Source organism: Felis catus, chromosome B4 (genome assembly GCF_018350175.1).
Source record: "Felis catus isolate Fca126 chromosome B4, F.catus_Fca126_mat1.0, whole genome shotgun sequence".
Taxonomy (NCBI): Eukaryota; Metazoa; Chordata; class Mammalia; order Carnivora; family Felidae; genus Felis; species Felis catus.
In genome coordinates, this window is record NC_058374.1 from 74471014 (window position 1) to 74485053 (window position 14040).

At 37.8% G+C, this 14040-nt stretch overlaps 1 protein-coding gene across 3 annotated transcripts in view; it reads right to left on the bottom strand.

The window, feature by feature from the left end:
• Positions 1 to 648: 648 nt before the first annotated feature.
• The window catches only part of RPAP3 (RNA polymerase II associated protein 3), a 40718-nt gene continuing 27326 nt past the window's right edge, over positions 649 to 14040 (bottom strand). For all 3 annotated transcript variants that reach the window (XM_011283884.4, XM_045061677.1, XM_045061675.1), the window contains exons 12-17: positions 13879 to 13980; positions 6977 to 7197; positions 5523 to 5709; positions 4596 to 4693; positions 3774 to 3874; positions 649 to 961 (exon numbers count right to left, since the gene is read on the bottom strand). In XM_011283884.4, coding sequence (XP_011282186.1) covers positions 876 to 961; positions 3774 to 3874; positions 4596 to 4693; positions 5523 to 5709; positions 6977 to 7197; positions 13879 to 13980 — 795 coding nt within the window. In that variant the 3' untranslated portion in view covers positions 649 to 875. The remainder of the gene's footprint in view (positions 962 to 3773; positions 3875 to 4595; positions 4694 to 5522; positions 5710 to 6976; positions 7198 to 13878; positions 13981 to 14040) is intronic.

Below are 14040 nucleotides of genomic sequence, written 5' to 3' on the forward strand. Positions count from 1 at the left end.
TATGCCCAAAAATTTGCTAGGGTGCTATTTTAAACATTTACTAAAGTTGATTCCTATGGTAAAACTGAATTAAATTGTGTAAATACCAATTGAGTGCTTTATTATGTGCAAAGGACTGTGCCAGGTAGTATGTAACACAAGGATGAGTAGAATACCAGCCTTGCTTTCAGAAGCTTTACAGACACCACACTTACACGCAAACACACACGCAAGCTCCATGCTAATTACAACTTTAAACATTCTTAGTTTTTAAAATTCTTACCCTTTACTTTAGATAATTGTCTGCCTTCAGAAGACATAAATGTGGATATCAGGAGGAAAAAAACCTGCAGCACGAAAACTGAAGGATGCTGTGACTCTTTGATTAACCTGTTCAAAGAGTCTAGTTCACAGTGTCCTTTCAACATAAATACTAAAATTATACACCCTGCAATTAAATAATTTTATATTACTTAACTAGCATAATGATATTAAAACTATAGAAACTATTTATCTACTTAACCCCTATACCAATATAACTTTATCCATATGCTAACGAAGCAACCTTGTCACATGGCTACAAAAACATGAAAATATAAAAATACTGTTATAATTACGGGGTACTGAAGAATGTAGATTTAAAATTTTAAATGACGTAAAATATTGATCTTCATAAGTATACATTATATTTTTATTTCTGGAAAATGACTTATGAATAGATCACTTGAGGACATTTCTCATTACTTAAGTCACAGTTCACTGTATAATTAACTTACGTCTACAGATAGTCCTTTCCTGTATGATTTCATTTTCTTCAAAAGCAAAATACTTTATTTTCAGTAAAAAAAAATTTACATATGAAAGTCAAAGACAATAATTTCAGTAAACAATGGAAATCAGCCACCATATCTTTTCTTAAGTTCTTCAACAGACTTATCCTTCAATCCTGATTTGTCTATGTGATTGAACAACACACGTGCAACTGAAAAAAAGAGAAAAGAATCATTTTAATCTCCATTTTTTAAAAACTAAGTGAAACAAAAACTAAAGGCAATAACCTGATTTGCCAAGTAAAACTCTTCATATTTTAAAGCAATAATCATTAGGATTATTTATAAATTCTAATTCAGATATTTAAAAAGGTTATCTGAGAAAAAAACACAGGAAACTAATGACATTTCTTACCAGAATATTCTGTAAAAAAATTCCCCTACTTTCTCAATAACATTAAACTTGCAGATTAAACTTAACTGATTCTGTACTACCTTAAACACTTTTGCCTGTGTAACAAGTATACTTTTAGTTTCTTAATATTTCAATTAACTGTTTTTCAAACTGAAACCATTTTATTTTAAAAGAAAATTCTGTATCACTACTGTAAATTAAAACTTCCTAATAACATCACAAAATCATGTTAGTGATACATTTTTATAATATCTAATAAAATATGTAACCCTTAAAAGTTAAAACAGGGCGATTGGGTGGCTCAGTCTGTTAAGCGTCTAACTCTTGATCTCAGCTCAGGCCATGATCTCATGGTTTGTGGGTTCTAGCCCCAAGTCAGGCTCTGTGCTGACACTATGGAGACTGCTTGGGATTCTCTTTCCCTCTCTCTCTCTCTGCCCCTCCCCTGCTTGTGTGCTCTCTCGCTCTCAAAATAAAAAAATAAACTTAAAAAAATAAAGCAGAATTTGCCTATAAATCATATAAAATCACCTTTCATACCACTGAATGGCCCACATTCAACACTGGAAAACTCCGTTATAGTTCATATATTTCTCAACATTAAAACCAGCTACTGGTTGTTAATGATACAACAGATAACAACAGCTAAATATTAATTAAATGCTTAGTTACATGCCAGGAGCCCTTCCAGGTGCTCCCCTGTTTAACTTGGCTGGCAATGGTGACCCAACCAAGACAGTACTGTTGGTAGGCCAGTCTAAGGAACCAACTCCCACTCTTTTTTTTTTTTTTTTAATTTTTTTTTAACGTTTATTTATTTTTGAGACAGAGAGAGACAGAGCATGAACAGGGGAGGGGCAGAGAGAGAGGGAGACAGAATCTGAAACGGGCTCCAGGCTCTGAGCTGTCAGCACAGAGCCCGACGCGGGGCTTGAACTCACGGACCGCGAGATCATGACCTGAGCCGAAGTCGGACGCTTCACCGACTGAGCCACCCAGGCGCCCCCAACTCCCATTCTTTGAATACACTTGAACTTCCCACATGACAGTAGCAAGAAGCTCCTTTATTCAATGCATCTATACTGACAGGCTGTTATGCACTAAGCACGGTTCTACGCCCTGAGGCCTAGAGAACAAGGTACACAAAGATCCTGTTCTCAGGGAGCTTTCATTCTAACAGGGAGAGAAAAATAATAAACAAATACAGGAAATATTTTCAGCTAGGTACATACTATGAAGAAAAGTGAAGCAGGGTTAAGAAGCCAGAGGTGATGAGGGAAGGCAGGGGAGCAGTTATTCTGAGTAGGTCTATTGAGGAAAGGTGCTTCTGAGGTGGCAACTCTCAGGTGAAAACTGAATGAAGTGAAGAAGTAGGCAAGGGGAAGACATTCTAGGCTGAAGCAACGGCCAAACGCAGAGCGCCGAAGGCCAAAATAAGTTTACTAGCTTGATATATCTAAAGATATAAAGTCAGTATAGTGGAGCAGGAAAAAAAGTAGTACCAAAGATTAGAACAGTAATTAAGAGAAGCCAATATTTTTTAGGGAATTTCAGGGGCTATTTTTGACTTAAAACAGAAACGTCTTTTACTTTTTAAACTCTACCCAAAAAGTTCATGTAAAATTACATGTCCACTTCTCTAAGTACAATGTAAAATGTATTTTTCTTAGTGATTCAGACTCAATGTTGCTGCGAGAAACATAAACAAGAAAAGGAGCCCAAAGTACGTTTAGTCCAGGAGGTATATGAAAATGGTACACAGTTTTTGCTATTTTTAAAACTAAACTACCGGTACTCTTGTATTCCAATACCTTTCTCTTTTTCCTAAAACTTAAGTAAAGTCCCAAACTCTAAGTAATTGAAGTTCCCGCACAGTTCGATTTTAGTCAGGTTTCCCTAAGCTGACACCTCATGGTAAAGACCAAGATGTAGAAATAAATAAGGAATACAATTCTGCAGGCTCATCACCTGCCAATTTCCTCCCCATAATCCAGCTGCACTGTACTGTTTTAGTTTCTGAATTCAGTCTGCTCTCTCCTGCCTCAGAACTTCTGCATACGTCACTCCCTGGGTCAAAACTCTACCCCACCCTCTTCATTAATCAACTCCTGTGCTTCTTTGAGGATTCAGCTGAAATCAAACACAAGAAAATTACTCTCATTGTATGAGTCCCACCTCCTTGCACTCATGCCCAGTTACTTGCTCCTGTGGTAGGTACCCTTTACGGGGTCCACGACAGCAGGCTCTCCACCATTATGCTCTGACGCATTTTCAAGAAGAGTCCAGACTATAAAGCCAGACTGCCTAACGTTGAATCCTGGGTCTGACTTCCTACCTAGGTGACTTTGGTCAAGCTCCTTACCTCTCTATGCCTCAGTTTCCACCTTTGTAAAAGGGAACCGATAATCACACCTACAACTCATAATGCTGCTGTCAGGATTAAAAGATTTTATTTCACTTAATTCAATTTAACTTAATTGTGATTAAATTTAAATGTATGTGCCTTATACATAGTAAATATTCAATACATGTTCCCTATTGTTTGTTAAAAACATAAAGGAACATGTCAGAATAAAGAGATCTGGAAAAGCTTTCTTCACAGAACTTACTTTTTTTCTCAGGTTCTGACATAAACATCACTGCCATATCAAACCTTTTTAGTTCAGAAAGTCTCTGTAAGATTTCAAAGATGAGTGATGGCTCTTCTTTCCTGAAATAATCCAAATATAAAACAAATGATTAAAAGTAGCTCATTTAATTCTGTTTTTTTCTAACACAGTATTTCTAATTATATAGAAATAAGACTTCCATTTATCTTTCTCCCTGGATACAGTCTATATTTTAAGTGCCCAAAGGAAGAGATTTATCATCAACTGAAGAAATTACAATATTCCTAAATGTGAAGCTTAGCACAGACTTTATTAACCTGCTATCACATCTGTCACTTCTACACCTTCCTTTCTTTAAAAAAAGTTTTTTTAAGGGGCGCCTGGGTGGCTCAGGCAGTTAAGCGTCCGACTTCGACTCAGGTCATGATCTCACGGTTTGTGAGTTCGAGCCCCAAATCAGGCTCTGTGCTGACAGCTCAGAGCCTGGAGCATGCTTCATGCTTCAGATTCTGTCTCCTCCTCTCTCTGCCCCTCCCGTGCTCATGCTCTGTCTCTCTCTGTCTCTCAAAAACAAATAAACGCTAAAAAAAAAAATTAAAAAAAAAATGTTTAAGTCCTTTTTCCTCCTACCTAGTCATTTCTCTTTTTATTGCTTGCATTTGTCACCTTTTTACAACTTCTGTAATGCTGAAATTTACTAGAAAGCTGATTTAGTTATACAGAAGGTAGTAATAATGAAATCCAAGAGAATGACTTTCCCAAATCACTAGAAACAGCGTAACATTACAATACGCAGGTATAAGGGAAAAAAATTCAACTTACTCAATGTAAAAGTCATGCAGAATTTTAATGATTTGGTTGAATACATCTGGATCTAGATTCTTCTGAAACAACTTAGGATACATGGATGGTTCAATTTTCTTGGAAGAGATATAAAGAGTTAGAAAACTACATTATGGCAACATTCACATATCACAAATTATGTATATAACAATTGCTTAGGTGAATATGGTAAAGAATAACTATTATGCATTAGTCCTTACTGAGTAATAATGAGGTCACAGTGAAATGTAACTGTGATAGAACAAAAGTTAGAGGAACTGTAAGATAATCACTCTGCTCAAGGCAGAGAAAAATCTCATGAACAGAGAGATGGAGATGTACACCCCCTTAGGAGAGACAGGAAACTTGAGAGTGCTCTCAAGGAGCAATAAAAATAACCAGACAGTTTAAAAAATAGAATTACATGAGACAATGCATTTAGAAGTAATTGCGTTCTGGAAAATTGCAAGGGATTATTACTGTAATCACACTTGAGAAAGACAATGCTAAAATCCATTGTTTGGTCAATTTCATAAGATTTGTTCTTTTTCTAGGAGCAAATAAGAGCTCATTTTCAGGAGAATGACTGCCTAAATATTGCAAGCAGTTGCTTGGGGCACATGGAAGGCACTCAATGTATTTTAACTTCTTAAAGAAGTTAAAGAAGAATGAAGAATTAAGTTTAGGTTATGGTTTTTCAAATTAGATTAAGTTATTTTAGACCACAGAATTTAACACAGAACCTATTTCCAAAGGCTTCCTGGTTGCAAATATTTAAAATAGTCTGGCCAGCGTAATATATGCATTCAGCAAGTGCTCTACAACCCTCTTGTATATACAAGAGCAAATACAGTACTCTTATTATATAGTGACAAAAGCAGCTCTGACCTTTCACTTAACTAGAACTGCTAGTTTCCTCTTTCTTACCTTCACATACCGATACAACAGATCTGGGGAATTTTTAAGTTGTCTGAAATCAGATTCAAGCTGAAACGAGTTTGCAGGAACAGGAGGAAGAACAGTAGTGATAAACTGAGCAGGTGCTCTGTCTATCTGTATAGAAGTCTTCTCACTCAAAGACTGACATACATCCTGTTTCAGGTTGACTTGGGGTCTGAAATATTTCAGAGGCATCAAACAATTAGAAAAGAACCACAAATCGTCAAAGCTTATATAAGGAGACATCAACAGAGATTTTTTAATTTCTGACTTTACTAATGTATTATTGTAACTATTTATAGTCTGCACATAGCAAATTCTTTTAGCTGTCAATATCAGTATTTTTGGTAAGACAGATTATACTTTTGCAAATTTTCACATACTGGCTATATAACAACTATTCTCATCTACAGGGCTAATATAACCTGGTCACCTTTTAAAGCACACCATTTCTATATACGACATTACTACATCACATACACTCACAACTCAGCCTTTCCGAAATCTGAATTAGCACGTGTCAAGAAAGATACTCCAAGACACTAAGTGCTTCCTCCTTTAAAAAAAATATCTGCCTACTTTGTGTTTTCCTCAAATCACTTATCACTATCACTTTAAATAAAACCACTGAAATTCAACATTAAAAAAAAACTTTTAATAGGATTGCTGAGTGGCAATACAAGAATGGATGAATAAAGCTTCAACATCCCAAAATAAACCTAATTAATCTATATCTTTTATGTTCTTACCATTAAGCATACATATGACTATTTTAAAATTCCAAGCATAATTTAAGGAGCCCACAAATAATCTTATGTATTAATGACTAGAATAACGATGACTAAATTCTACACTTTTTATGAAGCTTCCTTTTAAAAAATTAAAGATTTTTAGGAGTGCCCAGGTGGCTCAGTCAGTTAAGTGTCCGACTTCGGCTGAGGTCATGATCTCACAGTTCGTGAATTCGAGCCTCACATCGGGCTCTGTGCTGACAGCTCAGAGCCTGGAACCTGCTTCATACTCTGTGTCTCCCTCTCTCTCTGCCCCACCCCCACTTGTGTGCACTCTCAGTCTCTCTCTCTCTCAAAAATAAACATTAAAAATTTTCATAAAAAAGAAACTAAAGATTTTTCTAAATTAAAAAGTGAAATACATACACTGAGGTTCTAGAACAAAAATGCACAGAATCAATTTGCTCAAGATACTTTCTTATTTCTAACTCTCCCGCTATGGTATAGGAATAGTGATCACACCTTAAACGAGCCCTCTCTTACAGTTAAGTACAAATGAAAAAGAAAAACTAGAATGTGAAGTTGGGCAGTTCAAAGAATTTTGGTGATGAGCACAAACCAGAAGTCTCATCAGTAATATCAACTTTCTAGTGAATTATAACCATTCCAGATGAGTATAAAATAAGAGTATAAAATATTTCTTCTACTCACGGCCGGGCTGAAGTATCACTGATTTCTTCTATTTTCAGTACTTTTGCTTTTGGAATATCACTTGTGGGCAAAAGGTCATCTTGGCTTGAGTTTTTCTTACTTGTAGCGCCTGCACTTGCTATCCCATTTGCCAGAGTAATGTTATTAGCAGCAGTATCTGGCACATCAATAGTCTGTATCAAATTACCAGTTTCTTCAATAATAACCTTCTTGAGTGGTTTCTAAAACAATTAAAATCAATTCTTTAAATCAACATATTAGGGTTTTCTATTTTAGGATCATAAATTAAAAGGTTGCAGTGTTCTTACAGCTGATATTGGCTATGTATTTTGAGAATGTACTTGGATTTTAATTTCCCAGACTAACAGTTGTAAGTAAATTCAATTTGATGGTTAGACACACAGGAGTCATACTCTCAGAATATAAAGAATAAAAAGATGCACAGTCCCTACCATATGGAAGCCTAATGGGAGAAAGAAGAGATGCTCCTATACATAATTACAAGACAATGGGATGCATGTTATAAAAGGTGAAGTACAAAATGCTAAGAGAACAAGGGAGGCTTCACAGAAAAAGGACACATGAACGGCAATGTGGAAGGGCACTGCATGGTCAGTGGAAATATGAGAAGTCCAATGGGGCTGGTGCAAGGGGAGGAGTGGTGGTATGGACAAAGCCTGAAAGGCTCCTTAAAGGCAGTTTATAAAGGAATTATGCGTCATGTCAAGGAGTTTGGACTTCATCCTACAGGCAACAAAGCCAAGAAAAATGATAGCCGAACCTACAGTGGGCTAACTGAAGACACGCAGAAAAAGGTCAGGCAGTTAATTAGTATTCTGTATGAAACAGACTAACATTAAAATCGAAGTCGATTTTCTAATATGTAGCAGCTGGATAAAACCAGCGAAGGATTAAAGATCTGCCAAATATATTCACGAAGTTGTCAGACTTGACCATATGGTTTTTAATTTAATAAAATAAATAGGGTTCACTCTTTCAGTCACTGTGTCAAACACGTTCAATTTCTTCTTAAGTTTACATATAATACTCTGTTAGTAATAAAAAATTTTTCTTCAATATAATCTAAGTGTTCATTCCAACTGTATGGCTGAACTTTTTAAATCAAAACGTTGTAGATATAAAAACTTTTGGGGGCGCCCGGGTGGCTCAGTCGGTTGGTTGAGCATCCAAGTTCGGCTCAGGTCATGATCTCATGGTTTGTGAGTTCAAGCCCTGCGTCAGGCTCTGTGCTGACAGCTCAGAGCCTGGAGCCTGCTTTGGATTCGGTGTCTCCCTCTCTCTCTGCCCCTCCCCTGCTCATGCTCTGTCTCTCTGTCAAAAATAAACAAAGATTAAAAAAAAAAAAAACTTTTTTGACACATATACTGAACTCAATGACATACAAACTCAATGTTAAATGCAGACATTCTATTAACACAGCTAAGACTAACAGTTAACAACCAAATGTTACTGGATGAATATAACTTTTAAAAGCCATTAGCAAATTTGTTAACAGAATCACGGTAGCAGTTCTATTTAAAGTGCAATTACGTTAAGCTAAGGCCTTCGCTTTGCTGAGAAAAATCAACAGCAACAGTTTTCTATGAAGATATTAACCAAGAATGGGCATGTGTTAGTGCTGCAAAATAAACTGTCATTTCTGACAGGCAATAATCATTGAACTAAATCAATATAGTCCCATTTAAAGCCAAATCCTTTCACGGACAACAGATGTGTCAACATGATCCCAATTTTAAAATTTCCTAATCGGTGGTCTCTATTAAGTGTAGGCAGCTCCCACTGGGAGCTGCTGAGGGCTACTGATGGTTAGGGGGGCAGGGGGAATGACAGTATGCTGGTTAACAGGAGTCAAACACAAAAGATATCACTACAGAAAGATGTATGAATATATGAAAGCTTCAATTAACTATTTTTTTAAATTCAATTTAGATGCATGACATTTTACTTAGCTCTATATGAATATGGCCATTTCAAGAAAAGGAAGAGAAAACTAATAAACAGAAAGGGAGAAAGAGATGGGAAGTACCAGGTAGAAAGGTGAAGTTTTGCTACAGGAAAACAGAGAAATGAAAATAAAGTATTTCAGCAGAGGCTATGAGATCAGGAAACGCTTCATTGACTACCACCCATTAGGGAGCCCCAGGTCCCAGATAATCTACATCACTGCTCTTCTACATTCTCTCCGGAGATTCGCCAAAAGTGCTCTCAGGCTGTCAGCCCTTGAAACAGAGACTTCCCTGGCCTAGGCTCTCGCTTGACTAAAATCATCCTAGGACTCTCTCCACGTCCTGGGCTTTCCTCTCTTTCCTGACCACTTTTCCCGTGATCGGGTTCCTGAAAAGGAAATTAATATTCATCTCACCTAAAACTGCCTTAGCGTTAATCGGTATTATTTCCTTTGATCTAAACTAACCTGGGAGTTATTCTCAAGGAGAAAAAGTAAGGATCACACAGGGATTTGGTAACTGGCCCAAGACTTCAAAGTTTATGAAGGGGGACTAAAACCAACTCTTAAAAACATTACATCAAACTGCATCTTTGATTTTTTAAATAACACCCACTTTTTTACTATAGAGACCTATTATAAAAATAAACAGCAATTTTCCCTTCCCCACTAGGATACTGATTTTGTTTGGGATCATTTACAGAATGGTTCACCTCAGATGTCTCATTTCATAGAGGTGTTTTGTTTTGTTTTGAGGTCTTCCCACAAAAGATTTAAATACATGTTGCGTTTTCAAACTATTAACATAAACTGATTTTTAAAGTGAGGGAGAAGAGAACCTAACAAATATATAAAAGCTCCTCAGGGCACACTGGCCATGGTACATCACATACACAGATATTTGGTTTACTACATGTCAATGTTTTTATAATTATGGACAACGAAGTCTGACAGAAGTTTTTAAACCTTGTAAATTAATTTCTGTGAAAACATCTTACAAAGATGTAAAAGTTTAAACCACTTTTAATTAAACATCTGATCACCTTTACTGAAAAGAACAGAATAGCAGCACATTAACATAATGTATGAAAATGAATACAATGTATAAAAGCTACTAGGTTTATGCCTGGCATATGAACAAGTACAGTCTCAGAATAAAGTCACAGTAAGAACACTAGGGGGCGCCTGGCTGTCTCAGTCAGTTCGGCATCCAACTCTTGATCTCAGGGTCCTGAGTTCAAGTCCCATGTTGGGTGTGGAATTAAAAACAACACTGGAAAAGCATTAAACTAAGAAATTCTGTTACTAACCTGAAATATGAACTTGACAAACTTTCTTTGCCTTTATTCCTTTGTAAAAGGAAGACAAAGTATCTGTTTTGACTTCCTTACAAAATTATTTCTCTCAAAGTATCTGCCATGCGTAACAGTTACTTCCAGGAGGCAGGGAGAGAATCACGAGCAGTGAGGGGCACACGGGGAGATTTTGGGGGCTCACACCTTTCAAGTTTTGACCTAGCTGATTTCATGGGTGTTCACTTTATAATTATTTTTTAAATCTTAATTTGTCTTGTGTACTCTTCTGTATATGTGAATGTTAGAAATTACCATAGAGTCATATCATATATATATATATATATATATAAAGTTATTAATTTAGGGCAAATATATATATATATATATATAGAATGGATAAATATATATATATATATGTATGTGTGTATATATATATATATATTTGCCCTAAATGAATAACTTTAAAGATCAAGCACAGAACAAATTGCTAAATTCACACCAGCTATTCCTTCTAATATTGCAGGGGGAAAAAACTGGCTTTGTTGGACTTAATGAAAAATACTACAGTATACCAAAAACAATGTGCAATGGTATATTTTTAAGGACGATTTGCATATACTACAGTTTTGCCGTAGGTGATTTTTTTTTTTTTTTTAAGGTGTAGATATAGTACTGAGGGCTTTGCAATGTTAGGGTAATAAACCTGACTGAGGACATTTTAACGATCCTCAGGTTTCTCAGGACATACATGCGATGGGCTGTGTCATTTCCCCACACAGAGCTGGGAGCAGGTGTCTCTCAGAGAGAATGAGGCTGTTTACAGCAAGGTGGACATACCACTTGTGCAAATGTGCATTGTGCAAAGACCATGTGCTGGATTCTTCGAGCCACGAGGCACACCTCTCTCTAACTTTATTTCCAGCTGACTGAGCCCCAGGCTGTCCACAGTTGTTTGATGAGTTATGAAAACACCCGAACCAGGGCCCTGTGGTGTCTTCACTAAGTAAAAGGGACAGGTCTCCCCCTTATCCTTGGGGGTCACCTGAACATGTGAAAAACTCTCTGCTTCTGATCAGGGACCTGAGAGTAGAGAGTTTAAGATGGTGAAGGAATAAATGGGGGTTCGTTTTAATTCTGCACAATCTATGCAAATCACAATAGGCCTCCAGTCCCCCTAGGGCCTTTATCAGATCCAGAAGCTGGTGCTGCTCCCGTGAGGAACAGCAGCTCTGTCTCTACCAAGGGTACAGAGGACAAGGGAAACGCTGCGGTCATTTTCGGTTGTGACTCTTCCGGGAAACCTTCATCTTTTTGGACAGCACCCTCTCCTGGCCTTACCTCTGTTTTGTGTGTTGTGTGGTGTGTCTGCTGTGTTACTTATTTTCAAAGTCCAAACTCTTAGCTCAGGAGCCTCCAGGCTTCTCTGTTTTCAGCTTGTTGTCTTGGTTGTGCCTCCAGAAGCCAAAAGCACTTAAAGGCTGAGGACCTTAGGGCTTTTACCGCACATTTCTGGGAATAACAACGAGGATGGCACCACACTCCATACTGAAGTCTCACGGCCTGGCTGACTCCCAAGAACTCCTCTATGTGGGATCGTTGTTGTTTCCTCCTTTCCTGTCTCCAGTGAGACAATTAACCTGTTCAGAATGTCTGCGGTAATCCTCACAACTGGAAAATGTGAAACCTCATCCCTCCAACTTTACATTGTGTGCTTTGTGCCATTTTGAATGGACTTAGGTAAATCATCACTAACTCATCACTGCTCCTTCTCTGGTGGCAGATGCGCTACACGGAATCCCTCCAGTTGTACCCTGGGTAAAAATATGCTTAATTATCAGAAGTCACGCATTTGTGCTAGAAAACGTCCACTGGAAATGGAAGTTATGAAGAAAGAAAATCAGTTAAAACTGCCAGGGCCAGTTCCCCACAAAGTCCTTCAGTTGCGTTCACATGACCACGTTCTGTTGTGTCCTGAGTCACTGTTAGAATGGATACCACCCCTCGTGATACATCATGGGAGTTTTATACTAGAAGCTGAAACACATCTGTGCTGATCCTATCATTTAGAATTTTTGTCTTTTTCCATAGAATATAATCACTGTGTCTCACAGTGTACTTAAAAATCAGAATTAACAAATTAACATAAACATAGCTGAGCTTAGTTGACATTTATAAGTAACACGCTCCTCTCAGAAAACACGTTCTCAGTTTCCCTGCAAGACTCCAGACATCCCTATCCAACCAGAGGTCTGAGGCCATTGACAGAACTTCCAGAGAAGACTTCTTTGTCTGGGAGGGACACAGAGGGAGGTCAGGGCTGACAGGCAGAACTTTTCCATGGGAGTGGCTATGATTCCACGTGCAGAGTATGGGCTTTTTATTCCCATTCGTTCTCTTCTCAATATACAAATAACAACCTTCTGTGGCCACGGAGAGGGGGGGATGCAAATGCCTGTCTGAAATGCTACTTTATTAGTCTGTAATTACTTGTGTTCATCCTCTAGGATGCGACCCCTTGCTGTTCTACATTCGCAAACATGGGCAGTGACGGGTGGTGACAGTCGTTTAACCTCCTGGCATCTATTCCCCCAAGCTGTAGGTGACACCCAGTGGGAAGGGTAGCGTTTTCTGGCACTGATGCTGCTCTCTTGCAACCTGGTGGTTGGAAAGGTGGCAGGTGCTGACACCTGCTTTTTTGGGTTTCAGCTGCTGTTGGTATTGGTTCTTCTGTCACATCAACATAGCTTTCACTTCTGTTCTGCAGGTCAATATGGATGCAACAGAACTTCCTCCCTTACCAGGACCATCCTGCACGTCCTACTCCATGCCCCCCCCCCATCACCATTCATGCGCTACAAGCCACCTCTACCTCCCACATCTTGGTGGCCCCGGGGAGTGCACCTACCACCTCCACCTGCAGAGGATGTGAACAGTAGGAGTTGACATGCAAAGCACATTCACCTTATTTCTGTTGTGGTTGAACTCAGGTGCTGATTTTAGATCAAACCCCACACAAGATGCAAAGCTCTTATAATAAAATCATAATCTCGAACAAGAATGGTACTAGCAACTGGGGCGCCTGGGTGGCGCAGTCAGTTAAGCGTCCGACTTCAGCCAGGTCACGATCTCGCGGTCCGGGAGTTCGAGCCCCGTATCAGGCTCTGGGCTGATGGCTCAGAGCCTGGAGCCTGTTTCCGATTCTGTGTCTCCCTCTCTCTCTGCCCCTCCCCCGTTCATGCTCTGTCTCTCTCTGTCCCAAAAATAAAAATAAACGTTGAAAAAAAAAATTTTTTTTAAAAAAAAAAGAATGGTACTAGCAACTAAAAATACTTAATTATTATAAAATGTAAAACGACTTCAAATATCTTTAATATCAGAAAACATATGGAAATATTTAAATATATACTGCTAAATTAAGTCACTGAAAAAGTTATACCAGAATTCTAAATAGCTGAATTTTCTCCAGTTTTATTATGTCAATAATCCTAAGAAGTGTTTTTTAAAGATTCTAAAAATGGTCCTAAGAACTTTCAACATTTCTTTTCAGAGTTTATTAATTCAACAGTTTGTTTCCAACCGTTATTAATACAACACTGATACTTAAAATGGAAAAAACCGAAAGAAAAGTGCTTTTCACTTACAGTTGACCCAAGATGAGATGGATTATCAACAGGTTTTATCACATTTTGCCTTTGTGCAGAATCGAGAAAAACATCATCCCAGTGTCCTTTCTCAATTAAGTCCTTGAAAATAAATTTGTAAGCATGACTATCAAAATATCCTCAAGTTATTTATGTTAACAG